The sequence below is a fragment of the Polyergus mexicanus genome, unplaced genomic scaffold (assembly GCF_030449975.1).
Source record: "Polyergus mexicanus isolate NDT 795.1 unplaced genomic scaffold, iyPolMexi1.0 SCAF_5, whole genome shotgun sequence".
In the NCBI taxonomy this organism is placed as follows: domain Eukaryota; kingdom Metazoa; phylum Arthropoda; class Insecta; order Hymenoptera; family Formicidae; genus Polyergus; species Polyergus mexicanus.
In genome coordinates this window covers 11,763,187-11,785,656 of record NW_027223325.1, presented here as the reverse complement: position 1 = coordinate 11,785,656, position 22,470 = coordinate 11,763,187, and the positions used below count along the sequence as shown (strand labels likewise).

At 30.0% G+C, this 22,470-nt stretch overlaps 5 protein-coding genes across 10 annotated transcripts; 4 read left to right on the top strand and 1 right to left on the bottom strand.

The window, feature by feature from the left end:
- The first annotated feature begins 281 nt into the window (after window positions 1-281).
- Sl (small wing phospholipase C gamma 1) lies at window positions 282-7,974 on the top strand. Of its 3 annotated transcripts, none has more exons than XM_070296594.1 (19): window positions 282-314; window positions 1,746-1,945; window positions 2,242-2,391; window positions 2,490-2,628; window positions 2,759-2,921; window positions 2,988-3,301; window positions 3,403-3,609; window positions 3,697-4,117; window positions 4,267-4,578; window positions 4,708-4,889; window positions 4,975-5,152; window positions 5,266-5,331; window positions 5,473-5,664; window positions 5,751-5,972; window positions 6,065-6,271; window positions 6,348-6,729; window positions 6,825-6,964; window positions 7,084-7,388; window positions 7,545-7,974. In XM_070296594.1, the coding sequence occupies exons 2-18, from the start codon at window positions 1,771-1,773 to the stop codon at window positions 7,207-7,209; spliced, it is 3,576 nt and encodes a 1,191-aa protein (XP_070152695.1). In that variant the 5' UTR covers window positions 282-314; window positions 1,746-1,770; the 3' UTR covers window positions 7,210-7,388; window positions 7,545-7,974. The 3 variants fall into 3 exon arrangements, with proteins under 3 accessions (XP_070152695.1, XP_070152696.1, XP_070152694.1); XM_070296595.1 differs by lacking the exon at window positions 282-314 and adding an exon at window positions 388-840 and having other exon boundaries at window positions 6,828-6,964; XM_070296593.1 differs by lacking the exon at window positions 282-314 and adding an exon at window positions 388-840.
- A 1,166-nt stretch (window positions 7,975-9,140) lies between these two features.
- Window positions 9,141-11,098, bottom strand: Fer2lch (Ferritin 2 light chain homologue). 3 transcript variants are annotated; one of them, XM_070296600.1, is made up of 4 exons: window positions 10,939-11,098; window positions 10,210-10,311; window positions 9,726-10,030; window positions 9,141-9,645 (listed from the first exon to the last, which is right to left on the bottom strand). In XM_070296600.1, exons 2-4 carry the CDS (start codon window positions 10,304-10,306, stop codon window positions 9,352-9,354), a joined length of 696 nt encoding a protein of 231 aa, XP_070152701.1. In that variant the 5' UTR covers window positions 10,307-10,311; window positions 10,939-11,098; the 3' UTR covers window positions 9,141-9,351. The 3 variants fall into 3 exon arrangements, with proteins under 3 accessions (XP_070152701.1, XP_070152699.1, XP_070152700.1); XM_070296598.1 differs by lacking the exon at window positions 10,939-11,098 and adding an exon at window positions 10,798-10,904; XM_070296599.1 differs by lacking the exon at window positions 10,939-11,098 and adding an exon at window positions 10,798-10,901 and having other exon boundaries at window positions 9,726-10,003.
- A 175-nt stretch (window positions 11,099-11,273) lies between these two features.
- On the top strand, window positions 11,274-15,504 carry Fer1hch (Ferritin 1 heavy chain homologue). The gene is made up of 5 exons (XM_070296601.1): window positions 11,274-11,592; window positions 14,319-14,437; window positions 14,556-14,717; window positions 14,832-14,984; window positions 15,061-15,504. Exons 1-5 carry the CDS (start codon window positions 11,523-11,525, stop codon window positions 15,214-15,216), a joined length of 660 nt encoding a protein of 219 aa, XP_070152702.1. The 5' UTR covers window positions 11,274-11,522; the 3' UTR covers window positions 15,217-15,504.
- A 1,233-nt stretch (window positions 15,505-16,737) lies between these two features.
- Lic (dual specificity mitogen-activated protein kinase kinase lic) lies at window positions 16,738-19,532 on the top strand. 2 transcript variants are annotated; one of them, XM_070296596.1, is made up of 7 exons: window positions 16,738-16,875; window positions 17,058-17,231; window positions 17,452-17,617; window positions 17,703-17,939; window positions 18,088-18,267; window positions 18,351-18,568; window positions 18,649-19,532. In XM_070296596.1, the coding sequence occupies exons 2-7, from the start codon at window positions 17,167-17,169 to the stop codon at window positions 18,788-18,790; spliced, it is 1,008 nt and encodes a 335-aa protein (XP_070152697.1). In that variant the 5' UTR covers window positions 16,738-16,875; window positions 17,058-17,166; the 3' UTR covers window positions 18,791-19,532. The 2 variants fall into 2 exon arrangements, with proteins under 2 accessions (XP_070152697.1, XP_070152698.1); XM_070296597.1 differs by having other exon boundaries at window positions 16,738-16,988.
- Window positions 19,533-20,124: 592 nt separating this feature from the next.
- Window positions 20,125-22,452, top strand: LOC138933472 (large ribosomal subunit protein uL10-like). Its single transcript, XM_070296198.1, has 5 exons — window positions 20,125-20,225; window positions 20,655-20,748; window positions 21,156-21,566; window positions 21,664-22,008; window positions 22,266-22,452. Exons 2-5 carry the CDS (start codon window positions 20,695-20,697, stop codon window positions 22,407-22,409), a joined length of 954 nt encoding a protein of 317 aa, XP_070152299.1. The 5' UTR covers window positions 20,125-20,225; window positions 20,655-20,694; the 3' UTR covers window positions 22,410-22,452.
- Window positions 22,453-22,470: the final 18 nt, after the last annotated feature.

Below are 22,470 nucleotides of genomic sequence, written 5' to 3'. Positions count from 1 at the left end.
TGCGATCCGAACAGTGATTTCTGAAATCATTTCTAATTCTACGTGATTTCATGCTGATTTCAAAAGTTCAGAGATTTCATTCTGATTTCAAGTTATTTCAATGATATATATTTTCGTGACATCGATTTCGAAAAGATTTCTTTCTAATTTTAACCGATTTCTCGTGATTTCGATTTTGATTTTATCAAAATGGAGTGCTTCAATGATTTCCTGAATGAATGACCCCTCGATTCGAATATTAAATGTGTGTGTAATTTTTATTTAATTTATTTTGAAAAAACGGAGAACTAGAGTTAATATGTGCGTATGTGCATGTAAGTAATTATACATACATACATATAAAACAAATAGCATGCTTTTATAGCGTTTAGTATTATAGAAAATGGAAGCCAGGGTGCCAGGATTAGAAAGAGACATATATCTCCTTGAATGGATCTCTGTCTCTTTTTACATATCATCTAAAAACATTTCTTATTTTTCACTCTTAAAAAACATTAAATCGATGTTCAAACATATTTAAATGTTTTTGATACAATTATTTTAAATAGTATCAACCAGTCAGCGAATCTCTAACAAAGATAGCGATCCACTCCAGCATGTATGTATCCTTTCCTACGAATCGGGTGTCATTCCCCCACCCTTGAAGCTCACTCCCAGTGAATCTCCCATATATCTATAATCTATACAGTCCAAGATAACGAGTGTATACGAAACGTAACGTCACCTCGCACCGGAAATAATCCATAAACGCGAATTGCAAACGATACCTACACATGATAAATGCAACATATTTTTTTTATCGCATAATATCATCAATACAGCGTATCATTTTGGAAACAGGTATGATATATCTTTAAACATCATAAGATGCGTTGCGATGTGGGTAATAAAAATGATCATACGTTGAAAAAATTCACGGCACGATTGATATTTGCAAGATTGAGTTTTGAAATTGGCACTTTTGGACAGGCAAAGAATCTCGAAATACATGCTTATATACATAATCAATTATAATTGTAATTATTTTACGTCCCGATTACGTTCCATGGAAAATAATCTAGAATTTTCGTGGAATAGCCTTTATTAGGTTATGTTTACATTACAAAGGTTAAGAAAAGATATTTTAATTGACTAAAGAAAATGTAAATTTATTTTTGATATAATTGATGCAGAGGATAGCAAAAAATAATTATAATCAGCTTGAACATTATATAGAAATATATATATATATATATATATATATATATATATATATATATATGAGGGAGGGGATGCATACATAAACTAAAATATATATTCTTTAATTTCATATATTTTTTAAATACACAAAGAAAAAAATACACTCACATATATAATTAAAAAATATGATTGCTATATATAGTATATATAGGAATATATTTTTTATAAATATCTATGTACAATATTTTTTGTATAAATTGTTCATATTTTGCAAGATAAAGAAAAAAATGATATATTATTTCTATAACAAAATATGTCTTCCATTTTCTATATAAATAATAAAAAGCTTTGTAATAAATTTGATTATTGCGTTCTATTATTGAATATTATTTTATTTAATACACCAGTTTTGTAAATTATATGAAACATTATTTTAGGATATAATATTTCACATATAATGTGTAATCTGTACATAAGTTTTATGGCACAACAATTAATCTTAAAGCTAAGCAAAATATAAAGATTAGATTGTGTGTGTTTCAAATTAGGCAATATATATTTTGCAGAGTATAAATATATAATATTACAAAAATGAATGGAATTATACCTGAAATGGAACAAATTATTAGTCAACTCGAGAGAGGTACTGTAGTTACCAAATTTTTTCCAAGAAAGCGCGCAGAAAAGAAGACTCTTATGATACGAAGAGAAACTAGACAAATTGTTTGGTCAAGGAGTGCAACATTTAGACCTTTTGATGGTTCAGGTAAGGTTCTATTTATATCCATAAATCTGTGAATGCTAATTTTATCTAGTAATTATATGTTTGCAAATATATAACTATATATAAAATGTATATCTGCAGTAGAAATGAGAAGAATAATAGATCTCATTTAACAATCTTTGACCGATTTAATTATATTAGTATATAGTATATACTTTCTTCTATTTTTAATCTTTGACAAGTATATATATTGATAATATAGATAGATAAGATTTATTAAGGTTGTCATAAATATCCTATATTTGCAGTACATATTAATTTTAGATATTTATTTGCAGTGGAAATAAGAGAAGTCAAAGAAGTTAGAATAGGTAAACAATCTAAAGACTTTGAAAAGTGGCCCGAAGATGCTAAAAGAATTGAGAATTTAAGGTGTTTTGTTGTGTATTATGGATCAGAATTCAGACTGAAAACTCTTTCTATATCTGGTATATATATAAATCTATTGCTGTACATTTTATAAATATTATTTGTTTTTCCTACATATATTATTTAATACTTAAAATATTATTTTTATTTATCTCAGCTCTTAGTGAAAAAGAATGTGAACTGTGGATTAAAGGATTGCGTTACTTGGTACAAGACACTATAACTACACCATATCCTTTACAAGTTGAAAGATGGCTTAGAAAAGAATTTTATGCCATGGAAAATTCCAGTGAAACGTAAATATTCTTAATAGAATTTATTTTGTATGTATGTGTAAGAGAAATTATATAAATTAAATATTTGTAATATCATTATACATATTATCAACTATATTACTTCGATTTTTTTACTTATACTGATTAACAGGATCACATTAAAGGATGTGAAAGCATTTTTACCTAGAGTTAATTGCAAAATTGCGACAAATAGACTCAGGGAATTATTTCAAGAAGTGGACACAAGAAATCGAAACGAACTTGGATTTGACGATTTTGTTATCTTATACCATAAATTAATGTTTGATCAGAATGTATGTCTTATTATTTCTGTACGATCATTACAAATTTACATTATTTATCATAAATATTTTTTTCAGAATCTTGCAGATTGGCACAAACTGTTGAATTATTCCCAAATTGAATCAACTGTCACACTTCAAGAATTCCAGAACTTTTTAATAACCGAACAGCAAGATAGTTTGGGGAATAATGAATTAGAGATATCCCGTTTTATTAGGGAATATTTACAAGATCCTCAAAGAGATATACAAGAACCGTATTTTACTTTCTTAGAATTCGTAGATTTCTTATTTTCTAAGCAAAATGATATCTGGAATCAAAAATTCAATCAAGTGTCTCAAGATATGACTCGACCTCTTGCACATTATTGGATAGCATCATCACATAACACGTATGTAATCTTTGTATGTATATAACATGTATGTATAATCTTTAAAAAAATAAGAATCTACATGCTCTCTAACAAAATCCTATCTATACATGAATTTACAGATACTTGATGGGAGATCAGATTAGCAGTGAAAGCAGTTGTCAGGCCTATGTGCGTGCGCTAAGAGCAGGGTGCAGATGTATAGAGCTTGATTGTTGGGATGGTCCAGATGGAATGCCATTTATATTCCATGGACATACACTCACTACTAAAATTAAATTTTTGGACGTTATTAAAACTATTAAGGAGCACGCTTTTGCTATATCTGAGTAAGTTAAGAAAAAAAGAAATTTAAAGAAGAAATTGTTTCTATATATGACCCTATTATCTTTTATTAATATATTATATATATTCAGATATCCTGTTATTTTATCTATCGAGGATAACTGTACTTTACCACAACAACGTAAAATGGCGATGACTATGCAAGAGGTCTTTGGCGATATGCTGTTAGTTCAACCTGTTGACAAAAATGAGGCTTATTTACCTTCCCCATACGCATTACGCAGAAAAATTTTATTAAAACATAAGAAGCTTCCTGATGGTGTCGATGAATCTTCGTTTCTTGTTCGAAATGATGAAAGCAGACAAGAGATGGATCTTAGAAATACTGTAAAAAATGGAATCCTTTATTTGGAAGATCCTGTTGATGGGGAATGGAATCCTCATTTTTTTGTACTGACACAACAGAAGCTATTTTATACAGATACATTTTCAAGAGTACAAGAAACGGAACATGATGACGATGAAGAAAGCAATATTCGGAGGTCGTCAGATGTACGATATATTCATACATATATAACATTACAAATATATTTTTTTATTGCATTGAGGATATATGTATTATATATATTATATATGCATGATTGAGGTATTAATAGTAGGTAATAAGGTAATAATAGTATAATTTTTAATCTCTAAAAAAGGGCGCGCCGAATGACGAATTACATTTTGGCGAAAAATGGTTTCATGGAAAATTAGCAAAAGGAAGAGAAGAAGCTGAAGAATTATTACGGCACTATTCCTATCTTGGAGACGGTACTTTTCTCGTGCGACAATGTGTTACATTTGTAGGTGATTATTGTTTATCGTTTTGGCGTAAAGGAAAAGTGAACCATTGTCGTATCAAGCTGAAACAAGAAATGGGTCAAACACAATATTATCTTATTGATACCAATTGTTTTGATAGCTTATATAGTTTAATCACTCATTATCGTAATCATCCACTTAGAAGCCAAGTAAGTATATTAAGAAATTGAATATATTATTAAAAAAATATTTCAGATTTATTAAATTAAGAATAAAAATATTTATTTTAAAATAAGATTATGAGAAATAATAAATCTCTATTTCTCTTTGATATATAGGAATTTGTAATCACGTTGCAATTACCAGTGCCTCAACCAAATAAACATGAGGAGAAAGAATGGTGGCATCCTGAATGTACTCGAATTGCAGCAGAAGAGATGTTAAAGCGTATACCTACGGATGGTGCATTCTTAGTGAGACCTAGTGAAAGAGAAAGTAATTGCTACGCAATTTCATTTAGGTATGTTCTCTTAAAGCACCAAGTATAATTTACAATTTGTTATATTAATTTCCAATTCTATTTTAATTAAACTGTATTGTTATAGAGCGGAAAAGAAAATAAAGCATTGTAAAATAAAACTTGAAGGCAGACTCTATACTACTGGAACTGTACAGTTTGAAAGCTTAGTTGAGTTAATTAGTTATTATGAACGACATCCATTGTATAAAAAGATTAAATTGAGCCATCCTGTTAATCAAGATATTATCAGAAGAATGGGATTGGTATGCAGTTAATTTTATAGTTTTCGTTTTTAAGATATAAAGGAAAAAATTTATCTAAGTACTAAAAATAATTAAAGTGTAGATCATAATTGTTTCTTTTCTTTTTCATTTAGGATACTGATGACGGGTCGGTTTATGGTATCCCGGGTTATATGGATCCTACAAGCTTTACATCAAAAGTAAGTAATACAAGATAATACCAAAAACTATTGCATTTATGTGTGTATGCATAATATGTAAATATTTGGATAGATATTTTATAACTATAGCTATATAATTTTAATAAGATAACTTATAATGTATTGAATTATTTTGTAAAGGTAACAGTTAAGGCTATTTATGATTATAAAGCTAAAAGAGAGGATGAATTGACATTAGTGAAGCATGCTATAATTACTAATGTCAATGTGCAACGTGGAGGATGGTGGAGGGGTGATTACGGTGGTAAAAAACAACACTGGTTTCCTGCTAATTATGTAGAAGAAATCGACGAACAAGAAAATCAGGGAGATGTAAGTCCCAAATTTTATATTTGATATTGTGTATATGAATCAGTAAAAGCTGTAATAACATGAAATTTTCTATCTGTACTTTTTAGTCAGCAGATTCTATGATGCTTGGTAGCTTGCAGAAAGGTTCATTAGATATCATGGGTGCTGTAGTAGAACTAACAGTAGGAGAAAGATCAGGTTTGGAATGGATTTTAAGGATACAAAACCCTAGTATGTGTTCAGTATTTGAAGTCGCTACACCATTGAAAGATACTGCATTAGAATGGATGTCAAGTATCAAAGAGACTGCACAAAATGCAAGTGTTAGGGTAAGTATGTGTGTAACTTGTATTGTACAAAATTTAGATATTATTTAATAGATGGATGATATACATCTCGTGCATGCTTGCTTTTTTTTTAGGAAAGTCAACACAAGGAAATGGAGAGAGCATGGAGAATAGCCAAGGAAATGTCTAATCTTATAGTATACTGTAGATCTGTTGCATTTAACATAGAACGAATAAGAACTAAGGGATTTACATTCAATGAAATGAGTAGCTTCCCGGAAACAAAGGCTGAAAAATTAATGTGTCAACAAGAAAATAAATTTTTTATAAAGTATCATCAGGTATACAAATAAAAGTGAAATGTCGAAACATATCAATGAAAATAGATCATTAAAAAACAAATTATTTTTTTCATAGATTCAATTTAGCAGGGTTTATCCTAAAGGTCAACGTATTGATTCATCTAATTATAACCCTGTACCAATGTGGAATGCTGGTTGTCAGATGGTAGCTTTGAATTATCAGACTGGAGACAAATCGATGCAATTAAATCAAGCTAAATTTAAAGAGAATGGCAATTGTGGTTATTTACTGAAACCAGAATTCATGTTTAGACAAGATTTTAATCCATATGATAAAAATATGTTATATGGAGTCGAATCGCTTAAAATCTGCCTGAAAATTATTGGAGCTAGACATTTAATGAAATCAGGAAGAGGCACTGCCAGTCCATCCGTCGAAGTCGAAATTATTGGTGCAGATTTTGACTCTGGAACGAAATTAACAACAAAGACAATATGTAAATATATTTTGATTTTGAATTGTAATTTTATTAGCATATAATAATTTTATTAATGTATACGATTACAATAAATATAATTTTTAAACTTACAGCAGATAATGGATTTAATCCAATGTGGAATGAAACATGTGAATTTGATATATTTAATCCATATTTTGCTCTTATACGATTTTTAGTGCAAGACGAAGATATGTTTGGTGATAGTAATTTCATAGGACAAGCTACTTATCCAGTGAGTACTTGATTAATTGTATTAAAAATATTTATGTATATTATATAAATATTTAGTATCAAATAGAGTATTTTTACTTACGATCTTTGTCTCAATGATTTTTGTTCTATTTTTTTTAGGTGCGTTGTTTAAGAACAGGATATAGAAGTATTCCATTAAAAAATATATATAGCGAAGACCTTGAACTTGCTTCTTTATTAGTACATATTAAAATTATAACATCCTCAATAAGAAATTCCATCTAAAGAGTTATATTTCCTATATCGATAACAATCTATATATTTAAATTAAAATTTTATCTCTTATTGAAGTTTCTTGTTCAATATAGCTATACGTAATGCATAAAATAGATCAGTGAAAAGTCAAATCTGCATTATAGAATACTCAATGTACAGATTGATGAAGATACCAAATTAGCATATGTGTAAGTATCTTAATTATGTCTTATAATTATAGTGTTATCTTATAAATATAGTGTTTTTTTGTATAATTATACATAAATCAATATTAATTTTCCACTCATATGTAGATAGAGAGATATATATAAATATTAAATTATCTATATATTTATTTTCCACAGATAACATAAAAAAGTATCATGAATAAAGTATCATGATATGTCACAATATAGTATACAATGGCATAAAGGTAACATATGTTAAATCAAACATATCGTTAGAAGACTGTATATAATTATATTGATCTTTGACACAAGTTAGCTATATAGATTATTATAAAAATTTATTAGAAATATTTCTATAATCAGATATGAAATAAAGCAAAGAAGTAAATATTCTAATGCATTCTCTCATTGAAAAGAGAGAGAAAGACAAAATAAATGATAAAATAAATTTAAAAATTTATTAATTAAAAAAATGGCTCTAATAAAAAGTAGAAAGACAATATGCACAAACGTGATCTAGAATAGATAGGTTTTATGGCTATGATACATATAGATATTACTCTAGTTGAACCTATAATGTATTTAATTTTTTTCTATACATGGTGAGGTTTTTAATAATACATACATAAATATATATACACAATTGGTAAATATATTGATTTATTATATGTGTATTTGAGAGAAATAGTTTTCATTACATATCGTATATAATGACTGAACAATCTTTCTTTATAACAATTAATTTATCAATTTTATCATATTTTATATTAGTAATATTAATATAACTGCTTAATATTGATTGGAAATAATATGTTGCGTGTGATGAGAAGAATGTTTAATTAAAACAAAGAAAATGTAATAATACAACATGAACACAATTATATCTAGTAATATCATATTATGGATGTGCAATGTGATTGCATTTAATGTGAAATGAAGTATTACATATTATACTTATTCGGTTCTCTGTAGATTTTGATATTGTATTGTGCAATAATAGTGAAGAACACATATCCTATATGCTTGCCTACAATCTATAGCTGTCAGTAAAATTATAGTATAAATTTACTCTGATGCAAAGCTAGTGTTACTAATAGATATATTTTACACGTCTGATTATGCTAGGTAGAAATGCACAAAATTTTTTAAATTAAAATACATAGACATCATCGATGACAAAAAAGTAACATAATACATTTAACGCGATACTATTGCTACGACGCAATTTATTTTTCTTACAACTGATAAATAATGCTCAATTAATTCAAATATCAATCTTTTTCAATTATGTGTGATAAGTGGTGGATATTTTTAATATTATTCTGTCATGAGTGTCTTTGGCAGAAAATGTCTTCCTTAATAATTGTACATGTATAAAATACGTATATACATATATTTTATTATTTACAATATTTACACCGGTGTCTACCAGTAAACCTTCCCGACTGTAACATGCTAGAGGCGCCAATATTGCAATTTTATTACATATTTTGAAATTGTATTGTATATGTTATATTATCACATCTTAATCATTGAGTGTTTCAAAATACATATATTATTTGTACAATGAATTTCAACAATGTACGCATTCACTGTGCCTGTACTTTGTACTATGAGTGATATGATTAGACATATCTGTTGAAAATAAATGCTTAAGAAATTCTATGTAATAAATTTTGCTTTGTTACAAATGTGACTAGGTATCGATCTAGATAGTTCTGTATTGTATTATATTGGTTAAAAATAATTTATGAAAGAGATGGAAGAAAAAAATGAGTGTAGATATATTCTTTATTCTATTATTGTGGTATACATACAGAAAATAAGAAATAAATTTCTATATGCAGTTAATTCTTGCATTTTACATACAAAAGATCTTTAGCAATGAAAATAAAGATAAAAATAACAATCATAATTTTTGTAATTGAAATATAATATATATATGCATATGTGTTTTAAATTACACTTGTATATAGTCATTTTTTTACAAAGTTTTTTTAAGATATTCGTCAAACAAAAATACGGAAACAGATGGATCGCGTTCAACCAATAATTTTTTCAAGTCATTTGAATGACCTGCCAGGTCTCTTACACGTTCAGACAATGATTCCGTGAAGTGTTCCTCAATATAATTAGCGATATCTGCATCCTGCTTCTTTGTGTGATGTTGCACTTGAGTATGGATACGTAACGCTTCATTAGCAAGTTGCTTCTCGCTATCGAGCGCTTTAGCAAGACTATTCAATTCGGTCAGCTCCAAAATTTTACTGTCCTTGACCTGTAAATAATGATAATATCAATATCAACACCTTTTTTTCCATAAAAACAAGACGAGTAGAATAAATAGATGATATTTACAGATTCCTTAAAGCGAGGCAGCTGATTAAAGTCCATCCTACCACCTCTTTTTGCAATGTATTTGATCAAATTTATTGCATCTGCCCATGATTGATCTGAAAGTTTGCGATACAATCCTTTAAATCCCTCTCGATGCGCTTCATAATTGCCGAAGTGTGTGGACATCAGCAAAAATTCGAAACTCGTTTCAATATTAGCATTTACAAATGCTTGTAGATCAGGTTGATGTTCTTTGATAGCTCCATATTGGGCATTACAGTTTGTTATTAATCCGCCATCTGAAAGGATGTGTTCTTCTTTCAAAACTAAATATAATTTCATTGAAGAATTACAGTTAATTTTTTATACAAATCAAAAATCATGCATTTTTTTTACATTAAAATTTTATTCTGTTCAACAGAATGATATAAACACAATATTTCTTTAATATTATTAAATTGTTCTATCTTATGAAAAATTTATAGTACAATAAATATCCACATACTTTTAGGATTAGTGCTGCAAGCACTCTCGACATCACTGTAACAATACTCTGCAGAGGCAGTCAGCAGAAAGATAGACAATATTCCCCAAAACAACATCTTTACTGAAATTCAATACATTATAAAAAATTACAACAAAAAGAAAAATATAAATCTATAGGCACAAACATATCTATATAGACTGTTTCGTGCTCCTAAATTAATTATAAATTAAACTATATCTACATCTCTTTATAGATATAGATTAAACTATATATCCTGTATAAAGATATCAGAAACTGATAAAAGAAATTTTCAGCTTTAAGGATATTAACTTTTCTTACTTAGAATTTATCTCGCTTTATAAAAAATATTTTCCGATTAGATAAATACGAGAATAACACGAAAATAATATGAAAAAGTTTCTATTTACGACGTTATTCGGAAGAAGTCGAAGCAGAAAAACAAATAATGATATGCGTCACGATTATAATCTCAAATGCAAAACAGAGGAGTTCAAAGAGTACCGGGATCACGATCAAATTCGAGATCATTCGTAGATTGATCACGAGATAACGATCAAAGATCTTCGCGAGGAAGAATTTACATACTTTGTATGCGTGATTGTTCGAGTGACGAAATTCGTGCGCTTGACGAAGTTCGTAGCATTTGCGTCGTGCACACACGCACCACACACAAGAAGGAAAGAAATGCCCTCGACGGGCGCGTATAATATTTTCTTATCTACGTACGTCTGTGGAAGTAGTATTATCGGAGTTAGTTCTCTTGAATATCTCTCTCTCTCTCTCTCTTTCTCTTATCGTGATCGGTCCGCAACGTTCGATGGAAAGCAACGTGAATACTCTCGCTTCGACGTTCCTCCAACAATGAACATTGCCCACCGCAGACACAGCACTTTTCACGAAGTCATAGTCAGCTGATGATAGGAGGGATGGAGCGACAACGCGCACGCGCAGTCGCTGCGCGCGCCGCACATCGGATAGGCGAGAAGGGTGGCGGGAAACGAATGGGAGAGAATCCAAGGATCTCTCCCTCTTCACCCTGCTTCACCTCGTGGTCCGTGGTTAAAGTACGTACGTCGCGCGTTCGTCAGACAATTGTTGGGTGATCGATGACTGCGTAAGAAGCGTTCAGCCGTACTCTCTTATCTAAAAGCTCTGACGAAAGTAGCCTTCTATACCAGTGCGTATAAAGGTTGCTTCTGAGGCGAACGATCCGCCACGCATCCATCCATCCAGCCAGCCAGATTCCTCGATTCATTATTTTCGCTTTCCTGAAACTACATAACCTCTTCACCCGATTTAGTAATCGAACAATGAAGCTGTTTTGCGCCTTCCTCATCGCCCTGGCCTGCGTCAGCGGTACATTCGGAGACGGGCTCAAGTGTAAGTTATTATTTTATTTTCATCTTATTTCCGTCCGTCGCGGACAAAATATCACAAATTTAAATTTATAAACAAATATATAATTTATACAAGTATAACAATTGCGAATTGCGCATTAGTTGTATATATGTTGTTTATGTTCCTTTTGTATGTCTTTCCTTCTCTTTCTTTGTTCTATCCCCCTCTCTGCAACACAGTTAATTTACAGACACGCGGTATCACGCACATCGAGACGTAGAAACGTGGCGTCATTCGAGTTGATATTCGACACTATCCCGTATCTCCTTTTCTCCGCCTCTTCGATATGGAAAACATGATTTCGTTGTATTAGTCATCATAATTTTTCATTCTTCCTGTCCCAACTTCGGAATCAGGTACAAAAAAAAAAAAGAATACTGAGTTTGTACGAAGCATTCCATATTTACTTCAGAGGAAATAGGATACTACATATACAGCCAACGCGACAATTATAATAGTTTATTTTGATTCGGCAATCTCTAGATGTTATCCAAGCTCTTTCAATTGATCAAAATATTGAATGATGAATGTTTATTTCTCTGGTATCAAGACTCATTAGTAGTAAAAGGAATTTATTATCATTTGTCGTAAATATTTTGCACAAACGTGAGTTTCTGTAACAGAAAATCGAAAATCTGCTCTAACAATTTGATCAATATTTTCATAACGTATGCATATACGTATAAAAATTTCAATCATGTTAATTTATGAGACTTTTCATTTTAAAACTACTATTTGCCAAAGCATTTAATTTTGTATATGCTATAAAATGTTAATACTGCAACTTTAGATTGTTTTATCAAGTGTATATTATTAATACATTAATAAGTCATTCGTATTCTCATTAGAAGAGCAAAAATCGATAAAATATAAGTATTATAATTTGAAGAATAGTCTTTGACCCTTTCTGATTTATCCATATCGGACGATGTTTGTCACTTTAACAAAGCCTTGCGCAATTGACTGAGCAAGTGATGAAATGTCTATGACGCATATACATCATAAATTAACTGCATATTAGATTATGAAATGCTAATGTGTTGGATTTAATTTATCAAAGCTTAATTGCAAGGACAGTATATAAATATACTTAATTATAATAATTAACAAAATCTTTTTCATTTTTATAATAAATTAAAGAATCAATGCAAATATATTTTAATAACATATAATCTCTCTCTTGCAGTTACATTCATTTTCAAAGTCAGTAATAACGCATTTACTCTTTATAACATATATCTCAAAATAATTTACCATATTTCATTATTCATATCTGTATAATTTTTATGTACGGATTACACGATTTTATCAAATTCTATTTTTATGACCTGATTCAGTATTTATCTCTCTACGAAATAGAAATGAGGATTAAGCTAGAATTGCTAGAGAACATCAGTTACAGGAAATCAACATCATTGTCATTATCAGTATATGATAACGATGTGACTATATGATCACTCAAGTACGCAGTTGCATGAGCTTTGTTCCCTGGCTTGTAACAATATGCGTATATACATATTTCAAATATTATATAGAACTTGATAAATATAATGTAAGTCGACAATTGGTTTTATATGAATATTTGTGTAAAGTAAAAGAGAGAGAACACGCAATAACCCATTCTCTTCATTTCATTTTGCTATGTATTTATTTAAACGAAGGATAATTTACTATTTTATACACATAAAGAGAAAAATAAAAAAAAAACATTCTTGCTTATGCTTTTTGTACAATTGATACAATTTTCAATTTCCTTATATAATATAATAAATTTCTACATATATACATAATATATATAAAATGAAAAGTATAATATATTTGTACATATAAAATGTAAAATTTAATTTTAAAATTTCATATTGCAGTTCCCTATCAGTCATTTAGAAAAAATTTTTCTTTATAGATTGTTAACAAAAAAAAGATCATATATGTAATTAATACTTATCACACATGTATGATATATCAGAAAATTAAATCTCTTCATCACACTGATCATCTTGTTTTATAAAGATAATTTTTAATGAAAAGTTGTGTGGCATGTATATCTGATATACGTTAATAAAAAATAAATCCTTTTTCACCTATAAAATTTTTTATACACTGGTTTCAGTAATTTTTTTATAATTAGTAATCATTGTTCTAATATTCGTTTATATATTCTATAATACAACTATATGTAAGAAAAGATTTAATTGTAATATAAAAATATTATACATACATATTTAATTATACATATAACTAATATCTCAAATCAATTTTTTAACATACATTTTATTACATTACATTTTATAACATACATTAAAATTTTAGATATTTTAATATAAGCATTAATAATAAATAATGATTTTGGATAATCTACATTTTATAAATACATTTATATGTACAATCATAAATAAAAGTCTCATATAATAAAAATTTTTACTTTTGTAATAACAATTTTGTCTCTTTTATCTTAATTAAATAAAACTTTATCTTTATATAAAGATGTTATCGGCAGTATGACTGATCTGTCACGAACTGATAAAGCATTTCATTTTTTGATAATATATTGATAAAATAACAAATAATAGAATGTTCTTGTTATCTATTGAAGATGGATTATTACACAATATAATGAAAATTTTATCATAAGCAATGATTATTATGCAGTCTTATTTATATAATAATTCATAATAATTAAACAAAATTTTCACTTTACTCCTTTTTAGGTACACTTAAACTTGCTGATATACCAAGATCATGGATAGATATGGTTGATCCATGCATAAAAGTCATGGAATCTCAAGTCAAAATCGAAATCGAAGCTTCTATGAGATATCTCGCAATGGTACATAAATCTTAATTTATTTATATATTGTTTTAATCCCTGATATACAATCGCTATAATTTATTAAATTAATGTAAAAACAATTTATATTACATATACATGTAATATGTTTTTATAGGGCGCTCACTTTGCACGCGATACTATTAATCGCCCAGGCTTTAGCAAATTCTTCCTTGAAAGCGCAGGCGAAGAGAGGGAGCACGCAATAAAGATCATCGAATATTTGCTAATGCGTGGACAACTTACAAATGATGTTAGCAAACTTCTCAAGTTTCCCTTGGTAAGTATTTTTTTTGCAGGCGCTAGACGAATATTTTAAGACGAAATCATGAAAAAATAAATTTAAATAATATTACAGATTTTAAATAACATGATTTTTTTTTGTTTAATACAGACTAGCAACAATACGTATCCGATACGCCAAGAATGGAACAGCGGAGAAGAAGCTCTCACTGATGCTTTAAAATTAGAAGCGCAAGTCACTCGTAGTATCCGCGATATTATCATAAATTGCGAAAATAATACAAATTCTTTCAATGATTATCACGTGAGTATTATGATCAAAGCAGAAAAATTGATTTTGTGTAGAAAATAATATTCACTGTCAACCTGATTTTTTACAGTTGGTGGACTACCTCACTACAGATTTCTTAGAGGAACAACATAAAGGACAACGCGACCTCGCAGGTAAAATCTCGACTTTAGGGAAAATGATGCAAGCGCACGGACAGTTGGGAGAATTTTTATTTGATAAAAAATTGTTGAATGGTGAAGTCTAAGTTTTGATGATTGAAATATGTTTAAACTCGAAATACTCTTTTATATAAATAGATGTTTATAAAAAATCGTGATGGCCATATTTAGAATATGTATTAATATATCGTAACATTATTAATTTACATTATTGCTACTATGCACATTTATTTATATTTTATATGAATAATGTGTAATAATTTTTATATGGAATATTTTTTTCTAAACATGGCTTGAAATATTATAAGAGTATGTCGAATAAAATTAAAAATATTTGTTAATTCATAATAAAAAAATATATTATCCTTGATAAATAGGCATTATTATCCTTGATGAATCAACATTATTTCATAGATGCTCATATTATTAGTGATAATTTTTTTACTCGTAACACCGCGTTTTCTCTAATTTGTGTTATAACAAACCGAAAATAGCCAAAATTGACTTATTTAAAAAAATATAATCATTAATGATGTATAACTTATAGAATTATACATCATTGCTTCGTAATTAGCGTCGACAATCAAAAAATGGAATTCAAATGAGGATTTTGTTACTATATATCAGTTTGTAATACAAATAATCGAAGACTCAATATTTCTTGATCTCGCCATTTTTGACCAAAAAGAAACAGCCAGTCAATAAAAAATCGAGTCTGCTCTAGTCGACTCCATCTTATGCTTGACTTTAAAATTATTTATGCGCTTCATCGGTGATCATGTCATTTTTGGATCAGCGTAGACATAGTCCAATTAAATTCGTAGAAAAATAATTGACGCATGTATAGTGTAGTAAATAAACATACAAAGATATAGAGTACAGATATATGTTGGAACAGCGAAAATCAGTTATAGGTCATGGTCCTTCCAATAGGTATATATTCAAAACAAAATCTATGTATATATATATATATATATATATATATATATATATATATATATATATATTTTTTTTTTAAGTCAACTCATTTGAAAATTTCTGATACTAAACAGTTATATAGGTCTGTTCGTTTTGTTTGTAGTTTTTATACTCAGATTCTCTTCGCTCTCGTTTTCTCTTTCTCTCTTTCTTTCTCTGCAACATCCGAATATATATTTATTTCATTTCAAGTATAAAAAATTCTAAGAAATACAAGCAAAACAAATGGATTTCATTTGAAATTATAAAACCTTATTCAAATTATTTTATTGATTAATCGAAAAAAATCCTTATCTTTTTTGATTGGTCAATCAAAAATTGATTAGTCAATCCTCAACTCATCAACCAAATATAAAAAATTTCTCTATACAAACAGTGCGTGTACTAGTTACATATAAAAAAAGTTTCCTAGATAATTATCGAATCGCACATAATTGTGGAATGAAATATATTTGATCAGCTTTTTCACGTTTTATATTCTTTCTTATTTAAGATTATTTATATCACTTCTAAGATACATTCAGATCTTTATGGATGAAAAATGCTAATTATATCGCGAACGCGGTTTGCGCGATTTTCAAATTTAACGGAACGCGATTTTCAAATTTACCGTTGCAAAACTGCGGTTTTCCCGCGACCAACTTCAGGGACGGTGTAGTTTAAGTTTGTTGAAAACTTCATATATGGGCAAGCGCGGAGTGCGATAAGAGTACGGATATCTCTCGTGTAGCGATTCTATCGAGGCAAAGCGTGATGTTTTTCACAGAGTATGTAGACCTTAACGAAGCGATATACGTCTCCTCGTGGCGATGCGAGGATTACGTTTCGATGTCGCGTGCCAACTTCTAATCCCGCGGGATAACCTAAACATCTCACGAACGTCCGTCTATCCCCGAATCCTCGGACGGGCATCGAATGTCAAGTTCAGCGTTTCATCTTACCTTTTCAGATCGCGTATGCGTTGTGCCCTTCAACGGCCATGAATTGTTTTTGACTTTCTTCTGGAACACTGCCAAATTCGCGCGAACGCCTTGATTGATCGATTGCAGCTCGACACCATGGCTCTACGTCGTGGAAAACGTAATCTGAAACTGCAGGTCTCCGACGAAGCGCCCGCACCAGTGTATGTAAAATTGTGACGGTACTTTTATCGAACATAGCGATGTTACTGTCTGTTATATCTATATACAAGACCTTTGTACTTGTTATGTGATATTTGTTATTAAAAATTTAAAAAAAGATATAAATAATATTTGAAAAAAGTAACTTTTATACACATGATGTATTTCAAGAAACAAACGTATTTTTCCTATTTATATTTTGTGAGTTTATTCTTTCTTTAGGACACCACCAAGGAATTTAGATAAACGGACTACTATTACAATAGATGAAAAAACATTTGTTGTTGAAGCGGATGATTTAGAAACCCTTTGCGTCCTTGGTCGTGGAGCATATGGAATTGTTGATAAAATGCGACATAAACAGAGTGGTACTATTATGGCTGTCAAGGTAATATTATAATAATTGTAGTTTTGATATATAAGACAATATAGTTATTTTAAAAAAAGAATGTACAACTGACATTTATTTATAGAGAATAACTGCAACTGTTAATACGCAAGAACAAAAGCGTCTGCTTATGGATTTAGACATTTCCATGCGTAGCTCAGCATGTTCCTATACAGTACAATTTTATGGAGCCTTATTCCGAGAGGGAGATGTATGGATATGCATGGAAGTGATGGATATGAGCCTTGACAAATTTTATACAAAAGTATATAAACATAGTTGTGCCATTCCTGAAGACATTTTAGGAAAAGTGGCTTTTGCGGTACATATATTAGTCATATTTAAACATTCACTAATGTTACAGAATAATGTGATTTTCTTTTGCTTTCTTTTATGTTATTAATTTATTTTAATTTCTGTAAACTCTTTAAAAGTACAAAACACGTATATTCTTACACTAATACTTGCAGGTAGTAAGCGCATTACATTACCTCTACTCACAATTACGGGTAATTCATAGAGATGTTAAGCCTAGCAATATTCTAATTAATCGGAAAGGTGAGGTAAAAATTTGCGATTTTGGTATATCTGGTTACCTCGTGGACTCAGTTGCCAAGACTATTGATGCTGGATGTAAACCATACATGGCTGTATGTAGCTGTAGAATCTTATTCTTTGAAAGATTCCATCAGTGTTCTCTCAATACATTCTCCACCATTATCTTTTTTTGTAGCCAGAAAGGATAGACCCATCGGGTAACCCGTCGCAGTACGACATCAGATCCGATGTCTGGTCATTAGGAATTTCCCTTGTTGAATTAGCCACTGGTAAATTTCCATACGAATCCTGGGGCACGCCGTTCGAGCAACTGAAACAAGTAGTGAAGGATGACGCTCCAAAATTACCTGCTGACAAATTCTCTCCTTCGTTTGAGGAATTTATCAATAAGTGGTAAATGATGATACAATAAGATGATTTCTTATTTCAAATAGCATATGGATATTTGCATGTATAATCCTTTTTGTTTTCAGTCTAATGAAGAATTACACTGCCCGTCCAAATTACAGTCAATTGTTAGAACTTAACTTTATTAAGGAACATGCTCAGAAGGACACAAATGTGGCAGAATTCGTCGGGGAGATTTTAGACTTACCGGAAAACGAGCCGGTATAGTACATACATTATTTTGACATAGCTTGCAATATAATTTGACTTGCAATTTATATTTTTGCAAGACAGTCACTTAATGGCATCCTCATATGTAATTTATATTATTGATCATCCGATACATTGTATATCAAGACGGCATTTGAATGATTATTTCTTTATTTATCATCGTTTTCACATTAATTTTTATTAATTGTCTATTATAATTATAGCATCTAAAAGTTTGGCTTAAAAATAATTGTCTATTTCGATTCTAATCTTATTATTGAAAAGTGATTCATATAATATATAATATACAGATGTTTTTTATATATGATAGAGAGTAATATAAGAGTTAGCATTCATGGCATTGTGGTAATACAATAAAGAAGTAATAATAATATTATCGATATACACATCTTTAGAAACAGATTAGAAAAGACCAATATATATATTACAACATTGAAAATTGTACATAGTAATCAAATAATCCATGATCAAAATTTAATTTATTTTTCTATTTCAAACTGTTCCACATTTATTAGTAATGAATTATATTGAAGATTATATTAGTCATAGGAATTGAATTTTGTGACATGGATGTTGTATGCATAGTATATACATAATTAATATTGTATAGCGAGAGTGTCTCTTGTGTAGCACTCTCTTTGAGATGTTTTTTTTTCTTCTTCTTCTTCTTCTTCTTCTTCTTCTATATATGATCTAGCATCAAAATGTAATAAAAATTAATCTCGAATAAACGAACGTTTCTAGTATGAAAAATTCAATCTTTCTAAAATCGATTTAAAAACAAAAAAAGAGTAAGAAGACTCGCAACTTTGCAAAATAAATTCTTTATGAGAGAAAAAAATCTTTACAGAAATTTTATTTGCTTCTAAAGTATGTTTTAATTTTTCGTAGTCAATCTTATTAAAACACCCAGAAAAACCTGGATAATCAGGATAAAAAAATCTTTGATCTTTTTATTCTGATTGGTCAATCAAATACTTCGAAGCATTCTAGCGTCTTACCTACCGTAGCCATAGACATACAATACATAGACGGATGGCCTTTATTCGATTAAAACGTTTTCACGTATTGCAGATGCACGCAGCGCGTCAACGCGTTATGGCTCTCGCACACTGGACGCAAGACGCAATGAGCGATGACGCGTGCGCGATATCCAATGAGAGCTCTGCTTTTCCGAAAAAATAAAGCTTTCATTGGATATCGCGCATCGCGCTGGCTGCAAGAGCCATTACGCGAGACAAGAAGCGACGTGCAAGCCAATCAACTTTTCGTTTTTGGATAAGTTGTAATTCGATTGGCTATCGTGTCGCTTTATGTGTGCACATTGCTGGATCCTGTGTGCAATTGCCCTAAGTTTGGCCACATTTAACTTATTCTGAAACTTCCGTTTCCTTCTTCATCATTCTCCATTACTGCGTTCAACTTTGCTGAGGTATGTTTGAGGAAACGTGTATTATTTCTGTAATATGTTGTAAAATTTATATATTTTAAATTACTTATCTTACAGTCATTAGAGATACTGCATATATATATGTTATTTTATATAAAAGTAAAAAATATATACTAAATAAATATTTAAACAGAGTTATATATCAGTCGCGAGGTTAATGAAACCATGTGGTTTTGGATAATAAAAAATACGTTTTCTTCTTATTATTTGTTGAATTTTAAGAGATTTTAAACCATGATGAAAGACCTCTCTGCCACTGAAAATATGAGGGGGGTCACAATTTCCTTTGTGGAAATGCCCTCGTATTTCATGAACGAATTTATAATCTGAACTAAATATTAACATCGTTAGTTTTCGTTACTTCTTTAATATATTAATATAATCTTGATTTTTATTTTAAATAATTTTCAGTCCTTAAATTCCCGCAAGGTATCCCTGCGCACGTTTCACGATGGGTAGGGAGGACAAAACAACGTGGAAGTCAAATTACTTCACTAAACTTGTTGTAAGTATCTTTTTTTGCATTTACATGCATAAATTATATGAATGTAGACATTATAAATTATTTTGAAGTGCGCCAAGAGTAGGAAATGTATTAATTTCTAATGATTAATTTTATGGAATATGCAAACTTGATATAATTTATGATATTGCTTTTATTGTATATAAATATATATATGTATATATATTATTATATTTTAACTACTTTTGAATTAAGGATGAAAACATTAAGCGTCTGAAGATCTTGGTTCACGTATTAGAGCTAGAAATAGCTGAACCCACTAATACATCAAGATCATGGTTGAAATATTGTGTGAAGACACAGTCTGAACTATATATAATAAAATACAACACATACACATACATATGCACATAAAATATAATAAATTTTCTTTTTTATAAATATATCAGCAACTATTGGACGATTATCCCAAATGCTTTATTGTGGGTGCGGACAATGTCGGCTCAAAACAAATGCAACAAATTCGTATGTCATTGCGTGGAAATGCAGTGGTACTGATGGGGAAAAATACAATGATGAGAAAAGCAATTCGGGGTCATATAGAACGTAACGCGGCACTGGAGAAGTTATTACCTCACATTCGCGGTAATGTTGGATTTGTTTTTACACGAGGGGACTTGATTGAAGTGAGAGACAAATTGCTGGAAAATAAAGTACGCGCTCCTGCCAGAGCAGGAGCCATTGCACCTTTAAGCGTCATCATTCCAGCCCAAAACACAGGGCTTGGTCCTGAAAAGACCTCTTTCTTCCAAGCATTGAGTATACCAACTAAAATTTCGAAGGGTACTATTGAAATTATAGTAAGTATTTTTATTGAGTAATTTTCTGTTAGATCTAATATTCTTATTTATTATTTTATGAGCTTTACTAATGTAACAATGTAATATCAAATTTCAGAATGATGTACACATCCTCAAGCCTGGTGACAAAGTGGGAGCTTCTGAAGCTACTCTTTTGAACATGTTGAACATTTCTCCATTCTCTTATGGATTATTAGTCGAACAGGTTTATGACTCTGGTACTATTTTTGCACCTGAGATTCTAGACATCAAACCTGAAGATCTTCGTGAAAAATTCATGGTTGGAGTTGCAAACTTGGCTTCAGTTTGTTTATCAATTGGTTATCCTACGGTCGCCAGTGCACCGCATAGTATTGCAAATGGTTTCAAAAATCTGTTGGCTATTGCTGCTGTTACTGACGTCGAATTCGCAGAAGCTGCTACTATCAAGGAATACATCAAGGTATGATTTCGTATATATTACATTATTCTTATATTTTTTATTTTTCAAAACGAATAAAATGATGAAAAAATTACGCGTCTGAAGATCTTGGTTCACGTATCAGAGCTAGAAATAGTTGAACCCATTGATGCGTCAAGATCATGGTTGAAATATCGCGTGAAAACGCAGTCTGAACATAATAAGCATGATATAATATAATATCTCTTTGTACACTATTAGTTGCATTTATTAAGAGAACTGGAATTGCTTATTTGTAGGATCCGAGCAAGTTTGTTGCTGCTGCCACCGCTGTAGCGGCTCCGGCAGCCGCTACTGCCGACGCTGCTGCGGAAAAGAAAGAAGAAAAGAAGGAGGAATCCGAGTCTGAGGACGATGACATGGGCTTCGGTTTATTTGATTAAAAATAAAAATATTTCTGATCGAATAAAATTTTAACGATTTAAAGTTCTATTTTTCATTATC

Excerpts from the sequence above, each read along its gene's own strand:
- Sl (XM_070296594.1), top strand. The coding sequence starts at position 1,771 with ATGAATGGAATTATACCTGAAATGGAACAAATTATTAGTCAACTCGAG. Across the intron at positions 2,629-2,758 it reads ATGGAAAATTCCAGTGAAAC|GATCACATTAAAGGATGTGA; the intron begins GTAAATATTCTT and ends ACTGATTAACAG. Across the intron at positions 4,890-4,974 it reads TGCTACGCAATTTCATTTAG|AGCGGAAAAGAAAATAAAGC; the intron begins GTATGTTCTCTT and ends GTATTGTTATAG.
- Fer2lch (XM_070296598.1), bottom strand. The coding sequence starts at position 10,855 with ATGCTACGAACTTCGTCAAGCGCACGAATTTCGTCACTCGAACAATCA. Across the intron at positions 10,031-10,209 it reads TTGCAGCACTAATCCTAAAA|TTTTGAAAGAAGAACACATC; the intron begins GTATGTGGATAT and ends AATTATATTTAG. Across the intron at positions 9,646-9,725 it reads TGCCTCGCTTTAAGGAATCT|GTCAAGGACAGTAAAATTTT; the intron begins GTAAATATCATC and ends CATTATTTACAG.
- LOC138933472 (XM_070296198.1), top strand. The coding sequence starts at position 20,695 with ATGGGTAGGGAGGACAAAACAACGTGGAAGTCAAATTACTTCACTAAA. Across the intron at positions 20,749-21,155 it reads ATTACTTCACTAAACTTGTT|CAACTATTGGACGATTATCC; the intron begins GTAAGTATCTTT and ends TAAATATATCAG. Across the intron at positions 21,567-21,663 it reads AGGGTACTATTGAAATTATA|AATGATGTACACATCCTCAA; the intron begins GTAAGTATTTTT and ends ATCAAATTTCAG.
- Fer1hch (XM_070296601.1), top strand. The coding sequence starts at position 11,523 with ATGAAGCTGTTTTGCGCCTTCCTCATCGCCCTGGCCTGCGTCAGCGGT. Across the intron at positions 14,438-14,555 it reads CTATGAGATATCTCGCAATG|GGCGCTCACTTTGCACGCGA; the intron begins GTACATAAATCT and ends ATGTTTTTATAG. Across the intron at positions 14,718-14,831 it reads AACTTCTCAAGTTTCCCTTG|ACTAGCAACAATACGTATCC; the intron begins GTAAGTATTTTT and ends TGTTTAATACAG.
- Lic (XM_070296596.1), top strand. The coding sequence starts at position 17,167 with ATGGCTCTACGTCGTGGAAAACGTAATCTGAAACTGCAGGTCTCCGAC. Across the intron at positions 17,618-17,702 it reads GTACTATTATGGCTGTCAAG|AGAATAACTGCAACTGTTAA; the intron begins GTAATATTATAA and ends ATTTATTTATAG. Across the intron at positions 18,268-18,350 it reads GATGTAAACCATACATGGCT|CCAGAAAGGATAGACCCATC; the intron begins GTATGTAGCTGT and ends CTTTTTTTGTAG.